Source organism: Betta splendens, chromosome 14 (assembly GCF_900634795.4).
Source record: "Betta splendens chromosome 14, fBetSpl5.4, whole genome shotgun sequence".
Taxonomy (NCBI): domain Eukaryota; kingdom Metazoa; phylum Chordata; class Actinopteri; order Anabantiformes; family Osphronemidae; genus Betta; species Betta splendens.
Genome location: NC_040894.2, coordinates 4,176,865 through 4,189,960, shown reverse-complemented (window position 1 = coordinate 4,189,960; position 13,096 = coordinate 4,176,865). Strand labels below are relative to the sequence as shown.

The following is a 13,096-nucleotide window of genomic DNA, read 5'->3' as shown; positions in this document are numbered from 1 at the left end:
TCTTGGACACGCTGACCTTTGTCAAGGTTCTCAACACTTCTTCATCATGTCAACCCCTCTGAATCAATACTGGCTCACACCTCCCTGCAGCTCCTTTGACTTTTGCAATGAATCTGTCCTAACACTTCTGTCAGAGAGAGGGAGGCGTGGGTGAAGCTGACCTAGAAGCAGCCACAGCCACAGCACTCTGCGCTGTTCTGATGTCTTGCATGGAGGGAATAGTGTGCGAGGCATCAGAGGGCGATAAGCAGGCAGATTTAGGCCAATGTTTCTACTCCAGTGCCTCTGTGGAGAAACTGCAGATTCAGAATGAGACCCATTCCCGTCAAGACACTTCTTCGTACAAGTGTTTTAGTTTCATTCCCACCAACCACGTTCCCATTATGCGTCCTTTTACTGCGTGAACCTTGTGCTGGGACCACATGTGCGTCTGTCCTTGCGCTTTACCCCCGCCACTCCCCGCTCCTCCTTCGCAGACCTGCAGGAGAGCACGAGGTGTGGCACTTTGCACACTTGGTGCCCTGGCAACTGTTGCCAGGAAACACAGAGCTCAGAGAAAAGAGTAATTGCCGTGTGGGTGAGTGAGCAGGTGTGTGCGGGCGCAGACGAAGGCGGGGGGATCGTGCATAATTGATAAGGGGGCCTGAACTGTCCCTGTTGACTCCTGATGTCTGCCTCAGCGTAAGTGGGCTGCGTGTAAGGGAATGAATGCTACAACTTATTTATTTCTATTAGCATCAAACGTAACCTTGAATATCGTCTTTCAGAAAAACTGCTAGTTCAGCACAGCTCTAGTCCTCTTTTATAAGCGTCATTAGCAGCCGTACTTTTTGGCTGATGCCAAAATGGAAACCGCCTTAAGATACAAAAGGCAGCCTCATCGTTATACATAAATAATATTTGCTGTCTAGTGCAGCAGCGCTCAAGTTTTTCTACTGACCCATTTCTTACTAAACAGTTCACTCCGTTGACTTGGGCTGATGTTGGGCTCCACAATTCAAAAGCAAAGCCTCTCTGATTGAACAAAGTTTTTCCCACGTCCAAAATGTAGTAGCAAAACATTTACACAGTGAGTTAAATGCTCAAGAAAATAAATGCTTGCAGCTGCTCTTGCCAACACTGGATGCATTTTTAAAAAGGTATGTCTGCAATATGGGATGAACTAGACAGCGTCTGACCAGACTATAAAACCTGATAGTTCAACTTGTCCCAGACGTCTTTCATCTCAGTTCATTCTTAGAGAAAACAAGGTCAGGTCATTTATATTTACAGAATTTTATTTCTTTATGTTGCAAACAATGACATCCAGATATATTGATACACAACTTTTACTGTGCGTGTATGTGCACTGGTGAGTGTGTGTGTGCGTGCGTGCGTGCGTGTGTGTGTGAATAGAGCAGTGAGACCACAGAAAGCAGAATGAAAATCCCAAGTGAGGGAGTCCTCAGTGGGTTAAAAAGGCAGAAATAGTGAGCAAGAGGGCACTGGGCGATTCTTGGGCAACATACAAACACACAAACCTCATAAAAAGGTGAGCAGGTTTTTTCCTCTGTAAAACACACTTTTGCTATGGGGACATGTGCCTGTGCTCTCAGCAGCTTCGGGATCATTAAGGTCCTGTGAGTGTCAACTAGATTGTTAAAGAGATGAAGTAGTATGAATGAAAACATTGGGTGAGAAGCTTTGCCCCCTCGCTCTCCTCTGACCATCAGAGCAGAGGAGGGGGACGGATTCTCCTGTCAGGACATACAAATACACACACACACTCACATGTGTTTACACACATGTACATGTGCACTCGCCCACAGAACCTCAAGTGATTCAACGAGGGAGCGTTTCCTGCTTCATTTTTCTCCTTTCCGCTCGCTCAGTCGTTCACTTCCCTCGCGTCTTCTGGATCACCATCCACGCAGTGACAGACAACAACGGAGGCATGAAGTAAAACTAAACACAAAACCTAAACCCCATCAACGAGGGGTGCCACTGGTTTTCGTGCAGTGTCAGTTAACCAGAATCCACCTGCGCCAGCACACAGGGATATTTACCCTCAAGTCATGACAACAGTATGCAAATTCGGCAAATTTAACAGTATATCATTTTTTGTTTGATTCACCATGCAAGGAATACTTTCATCTTCAGTGTGTTTATGTGTCAGAGATTGCGTGACATTTATTAAGCGTACCCTACATCCAGAATAATTTACATAAAAGGACAATAGTCATCTTAATAGGGTTCGACTGATGTAGGTGAGGAGCAAGGACGGGAGAAGGTAAAGCGCATGGTCAACTATGGTTTGGAGTGCAAGGGGTGGGGATGGGGGGTGTTGGGACAGGAGGGGAGGCGGAGGTGCAGGGCTTTAGAGCTGTTTTTGAAGTTAGTAGTGGTGGGTGAGAGAAGGTTGGGGAGCTGGGCAAAACAAATGATAGCAGTCTCAGCGGCACTCCCAGACTTTGACTGTCTGATCGACACTGCCTGTCACCACATAGGGAGCAGTCTTGTGGAAATCTGTAAAAAAATAAAAGGGCAAATATTTCATCTCTTTTCAATAGAGTTAGCAAAACTTTGGAATTAATTTAATCTAACAGAAATTCAGCATTTCAAGTGTATTTTTGACCCCTTACCCAGAGAGGTAACAAAATGTTCATGGGCACACAGGGTCTTCATGCAGCGCTTGTTCTTGTAGTCCCAGATCCTAATGGTTTTATCATCTGCACAGCTCACTATGAACCGTCCTCCAGGATGAAACAACACCCCACGCACCCAGTTATCATGTCCCACCTGGAGAAAACAAAAGCTGCTTATTAAGATGCCCCAACTTATTAACAGTCACACTGGGAGTCACTTACTTACCAGAGTCATGAGGCAGATGCCAATGCTGACATCCCACATCTTAATGGTTTTATCTCTGGACCCAGACAGAAGGAAAGGACCTGGCTTTCCACTTTTCTTGCTCTGTAAAACAGTAACGAAGAAGATTAAGGAAACAGAAACGGCTTAAATGGAAACAAAACCTTTTTTTCTCCTCAGGCATAGAAGAAGCACTTCTAAGAATAAAATAAAACAAAAACAAACAAAAAAACTAGACACCACTTGTGCGATTTTCTGTCTCCATCACATCAAAGCAAAACGGTGTGCAATCTGAATAAGCCATATGCAGCCATACGAACCTCTGAGCCTGTGGCTTCTAGGATGGTGGGGTGAGCGTTGTCAGGGGCCCAAGCAATGCACTCCACCACATGTTCATGCTCCCGCAACTCAGCTTTGCACTCCTTCGATGCCACAACCCAAACACGCACAGTCTGGTCGTTTGAGCAGCTTGCGATCAGCGAGCCATCCTGGTTTGGGCGCACCATCCTCACCCACTCCCTGTGGCCCGTGAAGGTCTTCACACAGTATCTGCAGAAAAACAGTTCACATTAATAAAAAAAAAAAAAAATACGCAGCTAACCAATTATCAGGAGTCTTCTCATTAAGAGTATAGGAGTCTAATTTTATTTTAAGCAGGAGCTTTCCATCACTTACCCAGTGGCCACCTCCCACATTTTGATGGTCTTGTCTCTGGAGGCAGACACTATATGGTCACCATTAGGCATGATGGCTACAGATGACACATTGTGGTCGTGGCCTGAAACAGTTAAAAATGTACCCATGTAACTGATCTGTAAGTTAAACCGCCAAGGTGACATCAAAACATCCAGAAACAGTCCAGTTTCTAACCCTAGTGAGAATGAATGAACGAACAAACACACACCAAAAATTCAAACCATTTAACCTCTGTCACGTACCATGCATTGTTCGAATGCACTCAAACCCCTGAAAGTCCCAAAGTTTTATGCTCATGTCTGCTGAACATGAAGCCAGCAGTTTTCCTGTCTGGTCAAAGGAGATGTCTTGCACAGAGTCTGTGTGGCCCTTTAGGGTTCTCTCAAAGTCTCCTGCCTCATAGTCCCACACCTAAAATTACAGACACAGGCACAGTCAGTGAGACACTTCTGTCTCTCCCTCCACATTTATCAAACACAGCTCTGTAATTTAAATGAATGACAAAAAAAGTCCTGAAACCTAACAACAAATTATTACATGCTTTTTATTTTATGACTGATTCCAAAGGAAAGATGTGTTCTGAGATTAAACTCTAACTTGCCTGATATAACAGAGCAGTCAGCCATGAAAGATAAACCGCCCGACACACAAAATTGCACTATTCAACTTAAAGTAATAAATATCAAAAAGCTGACATGTTTGAATTTTTTCAAGTCTACTATTTATTAAAAACAGGGTAGGCTGAAAGAGGATGTGAGGTTTGCCAGGGTGCTATTTTCTGGAGTGTTGCCACCGACAACAAATGCATCAGCCCATCTCCACACAGATGAGCAGTGACAAAGCAGAAAAAATGAGAGAGTGAGGTAGGAACGAAGCAAGCGGGGAGGAGGATAAAAGGAGGAGGCAGAGGCAGTGTGGATAAAAAGGGACAGCAGCCTTAGATCTGCAGTACAGCTTTGATCTAAACGGTCAGAGCTCCACAGGCTACGCTGTGCTGATGACATCCTAAATATATATTATTACAGACACGGGTACACAATTTTAAACCTAAGAGACACATTTTGGGCAGTGTTACATAAAGCAACTCAAACGGGCAGCTCAGTACCCAACATACATACACATACCTTAATGGTAGCATCCTCAGAGGCTGTGACCATGACAGAGAAAACTGGATGGAATATGACACGTGTGACTGGAGCGCGGTGTCCACTCAGGGCGTATCTCTCTGGGGGACGGGGAATCCACTCCTTGGGGTCCCTCTTCTGACCTATGGGTCCTCCGTGTGTAATCTCCTCCTTTGCCTCATTCAGTTTCGACTCAAGCTCCATTACCTGAAAAAGCCAGATTCATAAATTATACTCATATCTCCTACTTTCCCACTTCCACTCTCCTGTAACTGTTGGAAAAACACGTGTTTTTTTTACCTTCTTCTGTAATCTGATGACTGAGGTCCATTTCTTTTCCAAAAGTCCTGCATACTTTTTGTCTACCTCATCATTCTGTAAACACAGAAAAGATGCTGCATTCAGCTGCCTCTAAAACAAAAAAACAACAACAACAATGATTTGTCAAGACTTTCCTTACCATATCTAACTCTGCCTCTTTCTTGAAGGTGGAATAGGCCTCCTCATATCCATTTGAGCGTAGATAGTCTGCTATAGCCCGGTTTCTGACAAGGAAAACAATACACAAAACTGTTATATTAAGAGTGAAACAACTCCTTCATGAGATGAGGAGTAAATATTTTATGAGTAGCCGTTCTAAATTTAGGCTGAAATTTCAGTGCTACCTTGTACAACTGATGACTCTAAACCCAGAACATCTTCAATCATATACACATTGATTTTAACCCAACATAAATGATATTAATTCCAAATATTGTTCTAAAAAAAAAAAGAACACGACAAAGGTGAGGTAATCTGCTGTTTTGAATAGAATGGAGTGGGATGCATGTCATAACATTAACAATGCAGATACCAGCAAGCAGAGCATGACATTATTCAATCATACTTCTCCAAGTTCCTCATCCTTCCCCAACCCCCTCAATTTCTTTGCTTCTGTCTTGTGGGTTATGAAATATTTACTAAGAAACTGTCTAATAAAGCACATCTTTTTAGATTTCCTCAGTGTTTACACATCTGTTTGTAAAGATATGTATTAAACATCAACATGTTTCTGGATGCATTATTCTACATGAATTAAAAAAATGATTTACAGTCGGTCACTCACAGTTCATCTCTTTGTCTCTGTGACAGCACCATGGTGGCTGCTGTTCGCTCCCTCTTGGGGAGGTGAAGGCTAGGTGATGTGTTGAAAGAGTCTTTGTGGCAGGAAACAGTCTGATCCCTCAGTGAGATTTTCTTTTTCCCTTCAGATACTCAGCAGTGGCAAGAAGAGTGCCACAGGGACGGAGGTGAGATAGAGATCCTGTTGTCTATCAGTTGCTTGGCCAAGGCTGCACAAGTTTTCACAATCGTGCAAATCTCGCTCACTGATTAGATGTGGCCATCACCTAAAAAAAAAGACATGTGGGTTAAAAACAGAAATCACAACAAAGAACCAGTCTATTAAAAAATTTACATTAAGAAAAAAGTGGCATAATTAAATAGCACCATTAAAGTTTAAATCAGAGCAGCTCGCGTAAATGAAGCAGAGACACAATTATGTACAATACAACATTTTAGAAGTGAGGTATGAAAAGTTCTACATAAGTATTTATTAATCTGAGTGGACAGGAAACTACATTGCTTTGATCTTTGCTTGTGGCATAAGCAAAAGATCAATTTTAAAGTACAAAACAATTCTGTTATGGACACTAATAATCAACAATATTTTGGGACAATTTAACTATCACAGTAGAACAACACAAAATCCAAGCAACACTTGGTGATCATAAAGCTAAAAACAGTACTCACTCCCTGAGCTTCAACTCTGTTTGTACCTGAGGCAACACTAGCACTAAGCTTCTTAACAGCTAGACTAGACAACCTCGAGTCTGTGCGTGTGCATGACTTTAAATGACAGAGACTACAAGTCCTCTATACAGCTGACAGTGCAATGAGAGTGGACGGTGGCTAACAGGATTAAACCTTGACACTGAAGGAAGACCTTAACAGAAAGCTGTCCTTGCCTTTGTCATTGCCTGGAACACTGTTTTAGTCCAGATCATCAACTATTTGTTTAGTGAGAGATAATCGGTAGCTACGGTGAACATAAAGTTAGACAGGGACCCAGTGTAAGTGTGCCGGAAGGGACTTCTTCTCTTCCAACGAACAAGAGTATTCTGAGCTGGAACCACTGAAACAGTGAAATTAGCTGTGCGACACTCAGCATGGTTCAAAAATAGCCATTTGACCAAGCAGACCAGCCTCCAAACATTACGTAACCAAGCCAATTTCAGTGAACCTGCCTGAGACTTCTGATTTACCAGCAATTCTGAAAGTCAGCACCGAACCATGTATAATAAAAAAAAATAAATAAATAAAAATAAAAAAGTCATCGTATGAGGCTTAACTTCTGCCAGTAGAAAGTTTGTATACTATTGCAGTGAAAGGGTATACAGTCCTCTACACTCAGCATACAATTAGTCAAAGGGTCATAAATGAAAAAAGGGCTCAAGGTTCGATATGTATCAGGACCATCAAAAGGAAATTAGTTACAACATGTTTATTTGCAACCTCTGTATTACATTGAATCACTAAAGCAGAATTGCTTGCCATGTCAATAGTTTCTAATGTAAAAGACACCGATTGACTTGGAACTTGGTGTCTGCAGGCTGGCATTGTAAACAAATTGGAAGGGAACTAGTTTATTGTCCTGCTTCCTTTCATGCATGCAGTATAACACTGATTTGTTTAACTGAAAACTAAATGTATCCAAGCTCATTCAAGAGAACAATTTAAATAACCAATAAAGAAACTAATCTTTTATTAATTTTCTAAAGGGCAAACAACAAGATGACCAGATGCTATAATTAATTCATGGTTCTGATGAGCATCCATTTGTCAGAGTCCTAAAACAGATACAAAGCAATTGATACTCAGGGGGAGGAGGACTACAAATGACCTTCTATAGACTAGACGATTCTTGTTACTGTTGCTTTATTAATGTCATCTTTACTGTCGATTGTTCAATTTAGTAAGTCAAACTAAATAACACAAGCAAACCTTCATTACATGTACAGGTTTGAATGACTATTAGGTTAGTCACAATTTGTTTTGAAACATTATACTTTGACTGTAGACTGTGCTGAGTAATTTCTTGCCTCACGAGTGTGTTTCAGGTCAAACAAATCTCTGCTGGTACAAACTGACAGGGTAATGTTTAATAACCATCATGCATGTTGGCAAATCTGTTTTCCTTGGCTGACAGCCTACAACACTTCAGTACCTCTTCATCGTAGTGAAGTCACTTTATAGCAAGACTCACAATAAGTAGTGCCACAAAATAAAACACTCTAAAGTTCAACACATACATAACATCCTCATCATTATCTAAATTTGTATTATCAGCCAAAATTTAAATGTTAAATGGCAGCAACACAATATCAAACCATATCAAAATATTAGATTTTCTTAGTTAACAACGATTGTACTGAGATATCGATCAACAACAACATCGCATTTAAAAACATAAATTACCATTTCTCAAGGCAGCTTTGCATTGTGTGTACACAACTACACGACGCTTGGTTTAACAGATACGGGTTCAGACTCTGGCTAAGGTGACGTCTTTCCCCGTATCAATCGCAAGGGCAAAGTTGCAGCAACGGCTCTCTGCAACGCCCTTTCAAGCTAACATTAGCCGAGCAGGGCAGCGTACACGTTAACCGGACCTGTCAGTTAGAACAGGCTAGATTTATACCAGCTCGCAGTCATCATACCAAAACACAGAGGGCGTTGGTCGCCGTCAACAAGCAACGAAGACGCCGCATGTTGCAGCTAAAATTACGGTTTCAGGTTAAGCAGAAGCTGAAAGGATGACACATTTATACCATGTTTTACTAAAGGTTATTGGCTGATCTTCACCACCAACGTTATTGTAGCGTTATCGCAGTTTTATGGAAAAATATAAAATATTTTTCTAACACTAAACCATGGTCTACGTCTCACATTTGCAAAGCAGAATCCTATGGATTTTCTAGGAATCAGGTGTTTTGCAGCAGCTGTGATAAATAATGTTGTGGCAGCAAGCTGACAGCACCCAGGTTAGCTTAGCCAACTATCACGTTAGCTCATCGCCATAGAAATGCCATAAATAGATGCAGCTAACGTTAGCCAAATGTTCAACTGGCTAACGTTCACAACAAGTGTCTTCTTGGAAGTGGCGCATTAGCCAAACAACGCTTATCTGATTTAAAGATGTAAGACACATTCAGCATTTTTTACAGTTCATTATTCACATTGTCAAATCATCTAGTATCGAAATCGATGCTATTGACAATGCCAACTTAGCCTTTAGCTTAGCCTTAGCTTAGCTTAGCGTTCGGCCTCTCCGCCATTTTGAGATCCGAACGGGAAAGCGCAGGCACTGCAGGCAATTCGTCGTCAAATTAGCAAGACTTTCTAAGTGGCAAAGCACGAATGTAGGCGACTGTGAGAACTACCGACCTACCCTGTGACGAATGGTGGCTATCATTCCCTTGACAGGCGTAGACTTGCGACAGGAACCCAGGTTTTGGTGTGGTTCTGTGACTTTTCACATCACCCGGCACAGTCGTTCAGATTTGTTCTCCTCTTTGGTACCACCGCAACCACCCCAGCTAACGGTCGCGGGAGGAAATCGGCGGCGCGCACGTCGATTCGAGCAGCGCCGCGCAAGGTGCCCCTCTGACGTTCTTGTAATTAAAGGGAAAACGCAACAAAAGTGAACGTCTTCATTTTACAGTCTTTTATTAACTTTGTATTTATTGAGTTTTAATTTACAAAAAGATAAAATTAACAGCAATCATACACGTAACTATAAACATTTTTGACTAGCAAAAATAGTCAGGTTCCCTATAATTTTGCAATAATTATTTTTATTATATTGCAATAATAACATTTCCTTGCTGTGATTGTTAATAATTTACAGTTCTTTTCATACACCTGAAGACAGCTTCTGCCTGGGGAAATAAACTGTGAAGGTGGTGGGTCGTCCAGATGAGATGTTTATAAAGGTACAATTCCCAAAAGCAATAAAGATTATTTTAATCCTGCTTTAATAATTTCTCGTGTGGACAAAAGATTTACCTTTTTATGAAATGGACAAAATTTAAATAACTACTAAGCACCACAATCAATTTTTGTCAGTGAATCAACCATCTATAAGAAGTCAATATTAGTTCAGCATTTAACTTAATGTTTTCCACTTACTCATATGCTAGCTCCCTACACTTTCCTTTAAAGCTACTACTTTAACTACAGCACAAGTTCAAATATTATCAATTCCTAGATATCCCAGTCTGAGACACGATGTTATGGGTCCACCCAGTGGACATTCAAGAGATCACGTAAAAATCTAAAACGTTTGGACATTTAGTATTAATACATTACTACTGTATTTTTTATCCACCAGAGGAGAATTAGGGCAAACCAATTTAATTCATTAGCTGGATGGTTGTGGCTTATACGTTTTGCTGTAAACTGTGTTTAAATGCATTGAAAACATGACAGCAGACTTTCTGTTCTGCCATTAGGAGGCTCATTGCATGAATTTAATAAAGTGCAAACAATACAAAACGTCTCCAAGCCTTTAAGAGTGACTTTCTGAACCTAGATGGCCTGTGCAGTGAAAAAGCAGGTTGCCACTCAGAACTGTGTGGTGTTGATGTTCAAAGGCAAAAGCCACGGTCAGCAGTGTTTAACTCAAAGGCAACAGTATGAAGCAACTGTTCTGACACACTCGTCTCTTCACATTTGTTAAGCACATGCTACACCAACAATGTGACAAACTCCGTTAATGTGCCTGTGTGTTGGTTTGATCGAGCTCTCTTGTGCAACTAACTCTACACGTCAAACGTCCTGAAATCTACAGACAATCACAAGGTTATATCGTTGTCATTTGACTTGTCCTGCATTAGCTGCATCTCGTGTCGGCGGATGTTAGCAGAGACCTGCCGGTGCATGTCACGTCTCCATCACAGAGCCGTTTCTCCCTCTCCCGCTCCCATGTCCACCCTTCCGTGCACCCTGCTTTCCTCGATGTCCTCCCACTCATCCTCCAGAACGTCCTCATCCTGCGCTCTGATTGGCTGGCTCAAACGAAGGAGGCGGTATCTAAGCGGCACCAAGAAGAGAGCCGGGTCGGGCATGGGATGGGGCCTCTGTGGTGACGTGACTCTCTCCTGAGGGATGCAGGCTCTGACCCTCTCCTCCCTTACACTGACACACCTCCTGTGTCTCGCCTGTGGTTGGCTCGGAGACGCAGGAGGAGGTGGAGAGAGTAGCCAGTCTGAGCACTCCCCTTCCTCATCCTCATCTTCCTCCTCCTCTCCTCCCTCCTGCTTCATCCTGGGTCCCCTCTCTCTTTCTGCAGCGGCGCTCTGCCGCTGCTGGAACAGTTTTAAACGCGCCCCGTGGAGCTCCTGGTACAGAGTGGAGGTGGTGACGTTCTGGCGCTGCAGCTCGCGGCTCAGCAGCGTGATCTTGTGGCTGCGGCGCTTTAGCTCCTCCAGGAAACGACGCTCTTCGTCCCTGAGGCTCCTGCCCAGGGCGGATGTGCGGGCCCGCCCGGCCCGCAGCTCCCCGCGTGCAGCGGCCATCATGCACTGCTGGTCCTCTAGAAGGCGCTCGGCAGCCTCACAGCGCGCTACAAGCTCCTCTTCCTCCTCTGAGAAACATACAAATCACATGCAATAGACATTGTTGTTTATCCGGACTTCATAAATCTGTCATTGCTCCTCTTTCCCCCTGATCTGTACTCCAAACAGTGTGGTGCATAAATACAGTCATACACAAACACAGAGTAATTCATCTCATCATCAATCAAAGCTCATTGTGTCAACCACACTATTAAGGATTTGCAGGAGTGTGTGTGATGTTTCTAACATGCAGCACAGTTTCCTGAAGGCCCTATGAGTTATTTAGGAGCTTCTTGAGGCATACACAGAGCACACTGCTCCCATGCAGCCTGTCATTTACAACTAACTACAGATGTGCCAATGCAACTCAGCTCCGGTTCAGGTTTTCTGGCATATACAGACACAGACAAAGAAGTTGGTGCAAAAAAGAAAAACCCACAATGGTAAATAAAATAACTGAATTCAACCATGTAGTACTAGATAAGAGGTTAGAGGTGAACTCCAAGGTCAAGGTACATCAGCTTCACGTCTCACCATCCATTGCTGCTTCAGTCAAAGTGAACGTTATAGAATATGACCGAGGAGAGAGCAAATCATTAATTAAAGCCACACTGGGATCTGACAAAATGCATATTGACAAGTCTCAAAGTGTCTTAGCCAAACACAGAACACACACATCTCCCTCAAGTTTATAGACGTGAGTATGAAACATGATGAAATATGAAAATCACTGCAAGGCATTTAATGAATGCAACTAATCAAAAAACCACATTCAATGGTGAAAATGTCATATGCAATACAAAGTTAGTGCAGGATCAGTGTATTCATAGAACTAGTAAGAACTTGCTGGAAATAACACATCACAGTGACGCAGATAATGCTGTTAAGTGCATTTTATTCTTGTGTTCTTCTTGTTATAAAACACGATCTCACCCGTATCACTTTCTCCCCTCGTCAGCAAGGAGCTGTAATGTCTTACCTGCTGTGCTCCTGTCAGGAAACCTGGAGTCCAGCTCACAACTCAGCTCTGCAGACAAGTACAAGACAAAGGGGAGAGGACTCAAACACGGGGAACCGACAGAAGGAGAAGATGGGAGGGCGAGCGCGTGCGGAGCAGCGTCCTCCCGCACTCACCGCGACAGCGCCTCCTCAGGTGCGTGATCTCCAGCCGCAGACCGGCCAGCATGGCCAGGTGCTCCTGCTTCAGGAAGGCGATGCCTCTGTCCACGCTGGCCACCTGCTGCTCCAGCCTCGCAGCCTCCATGGCCGCAGAGATGCTGGTGCCTGGTGGATGGGGGGATGCACACCGAGGGGCTTCCCTGCGGCGGCTTGTTTTGCAGCCGTGGACTGGTGCGGTGCTGGGATGCGACGTGTCAGTTTAACGGCATAAATACACGCTCTGCCTTTTATTTGATCTCATTCGATGCATCGCTGCGCGCCAGTGCTCCGCGTCTATGCCAACGCCACCACTCCGACCGTGGCCTACCGTGAAACCGAGCGTCTCTCGTGGATCCTCGTTCCGTCCTTGGTGCGACAGCGACGAGCCGAACAAAAGGTCCGGACTGCAGCACGGTCCCGGTTCCCGTCGCCCGTCCCGCTGACAGCGGCGCAGCTGGACGTCGTTTCGCGTGCACCGACTGAATGGTGCTGCAGTCAGTCCGAATAACCTCCTCGTAACCTTCTGCTTGTACGCGCACTACGGCGCCGCTGCTGCATTCACAACAAAGCAGCGCTGTATGGGGGGCGATTAGTGCCACAAGGAGGAGGATGAGG

General features: G+C 43.8%; 2 protein-coding genes across 3 annotated transcripts; both read right to left on the bottom strand.

Annotated features, from left to right (window-relative positions):
• Positions 1-1,259: 1,259 nt before the first annotated feature.
• LOC114869669 (lissencephaly-1 homolog B) lies at positions 1,260-9,345 on the bottom strand. 2 transcript variants are annotated; one of them, XM_029174074.3, is made up of 11 exons: positions 9,153-9,345; positions 5,773-6,055; positions 5,128-5,212; positions 4,968-5,042; positions 4,668-4,874; positions 3,786-3,954; positions 3,523-3,625; positions 3,168-3,396; positions 2,851-2,952; positions 2,622-2,778; positions 1,260-2,505 (listed from the first exon to the last, which is right to left on the bottom strand). In XM_029174074.3, the coding sequence occupies exons 2-11, from the start codon at positions 5,802-5,804 to the stop codon at positions 2,432-2,434; spliced, it is 1,233 nt and encodes a 410-aa protein (XP_029029907.1). In that variant the 5' UTR covers positions 5,805-6,055; positions 9,153-9,345; the 3' UTR covers positions 1,260-2,431. The 2 variants fall into 2 exon arrangements, with proteins under 2 accessions (XP_029029907.1, XP_029029906.1); XM_029174073.3 differs by having other exon boundaries at positions 9,157-9,345.
• Positions 9,346-10,201: 856 nt separating this feature from the next.
• ccdc92bb (coiled-coil domain containing 92Bb) lies at positions 10,202-13,086 on the bottom strand. Its single transcript, XM_029174075.3, has 3 exons — positions 12,458-13,086; positions 12,303-12,350; positions 10,202-11,352 (listed from the first exon to the last, which is right to left on the bottom strand). Exons 1-3 carry the CDS (start codon positions 12,585-12,587, stop codon positions 10,661-10,663), a joined length of 870 nt encoding a protein of 289 aa, XP_029029908.1. The 5' UTR covers positions 12,588-13,086; the 3' UTR covers positions 10,202-10,660.
• Between the last annotated feature and the right edge of the window lie 10 nt (positions 13,087-13,096).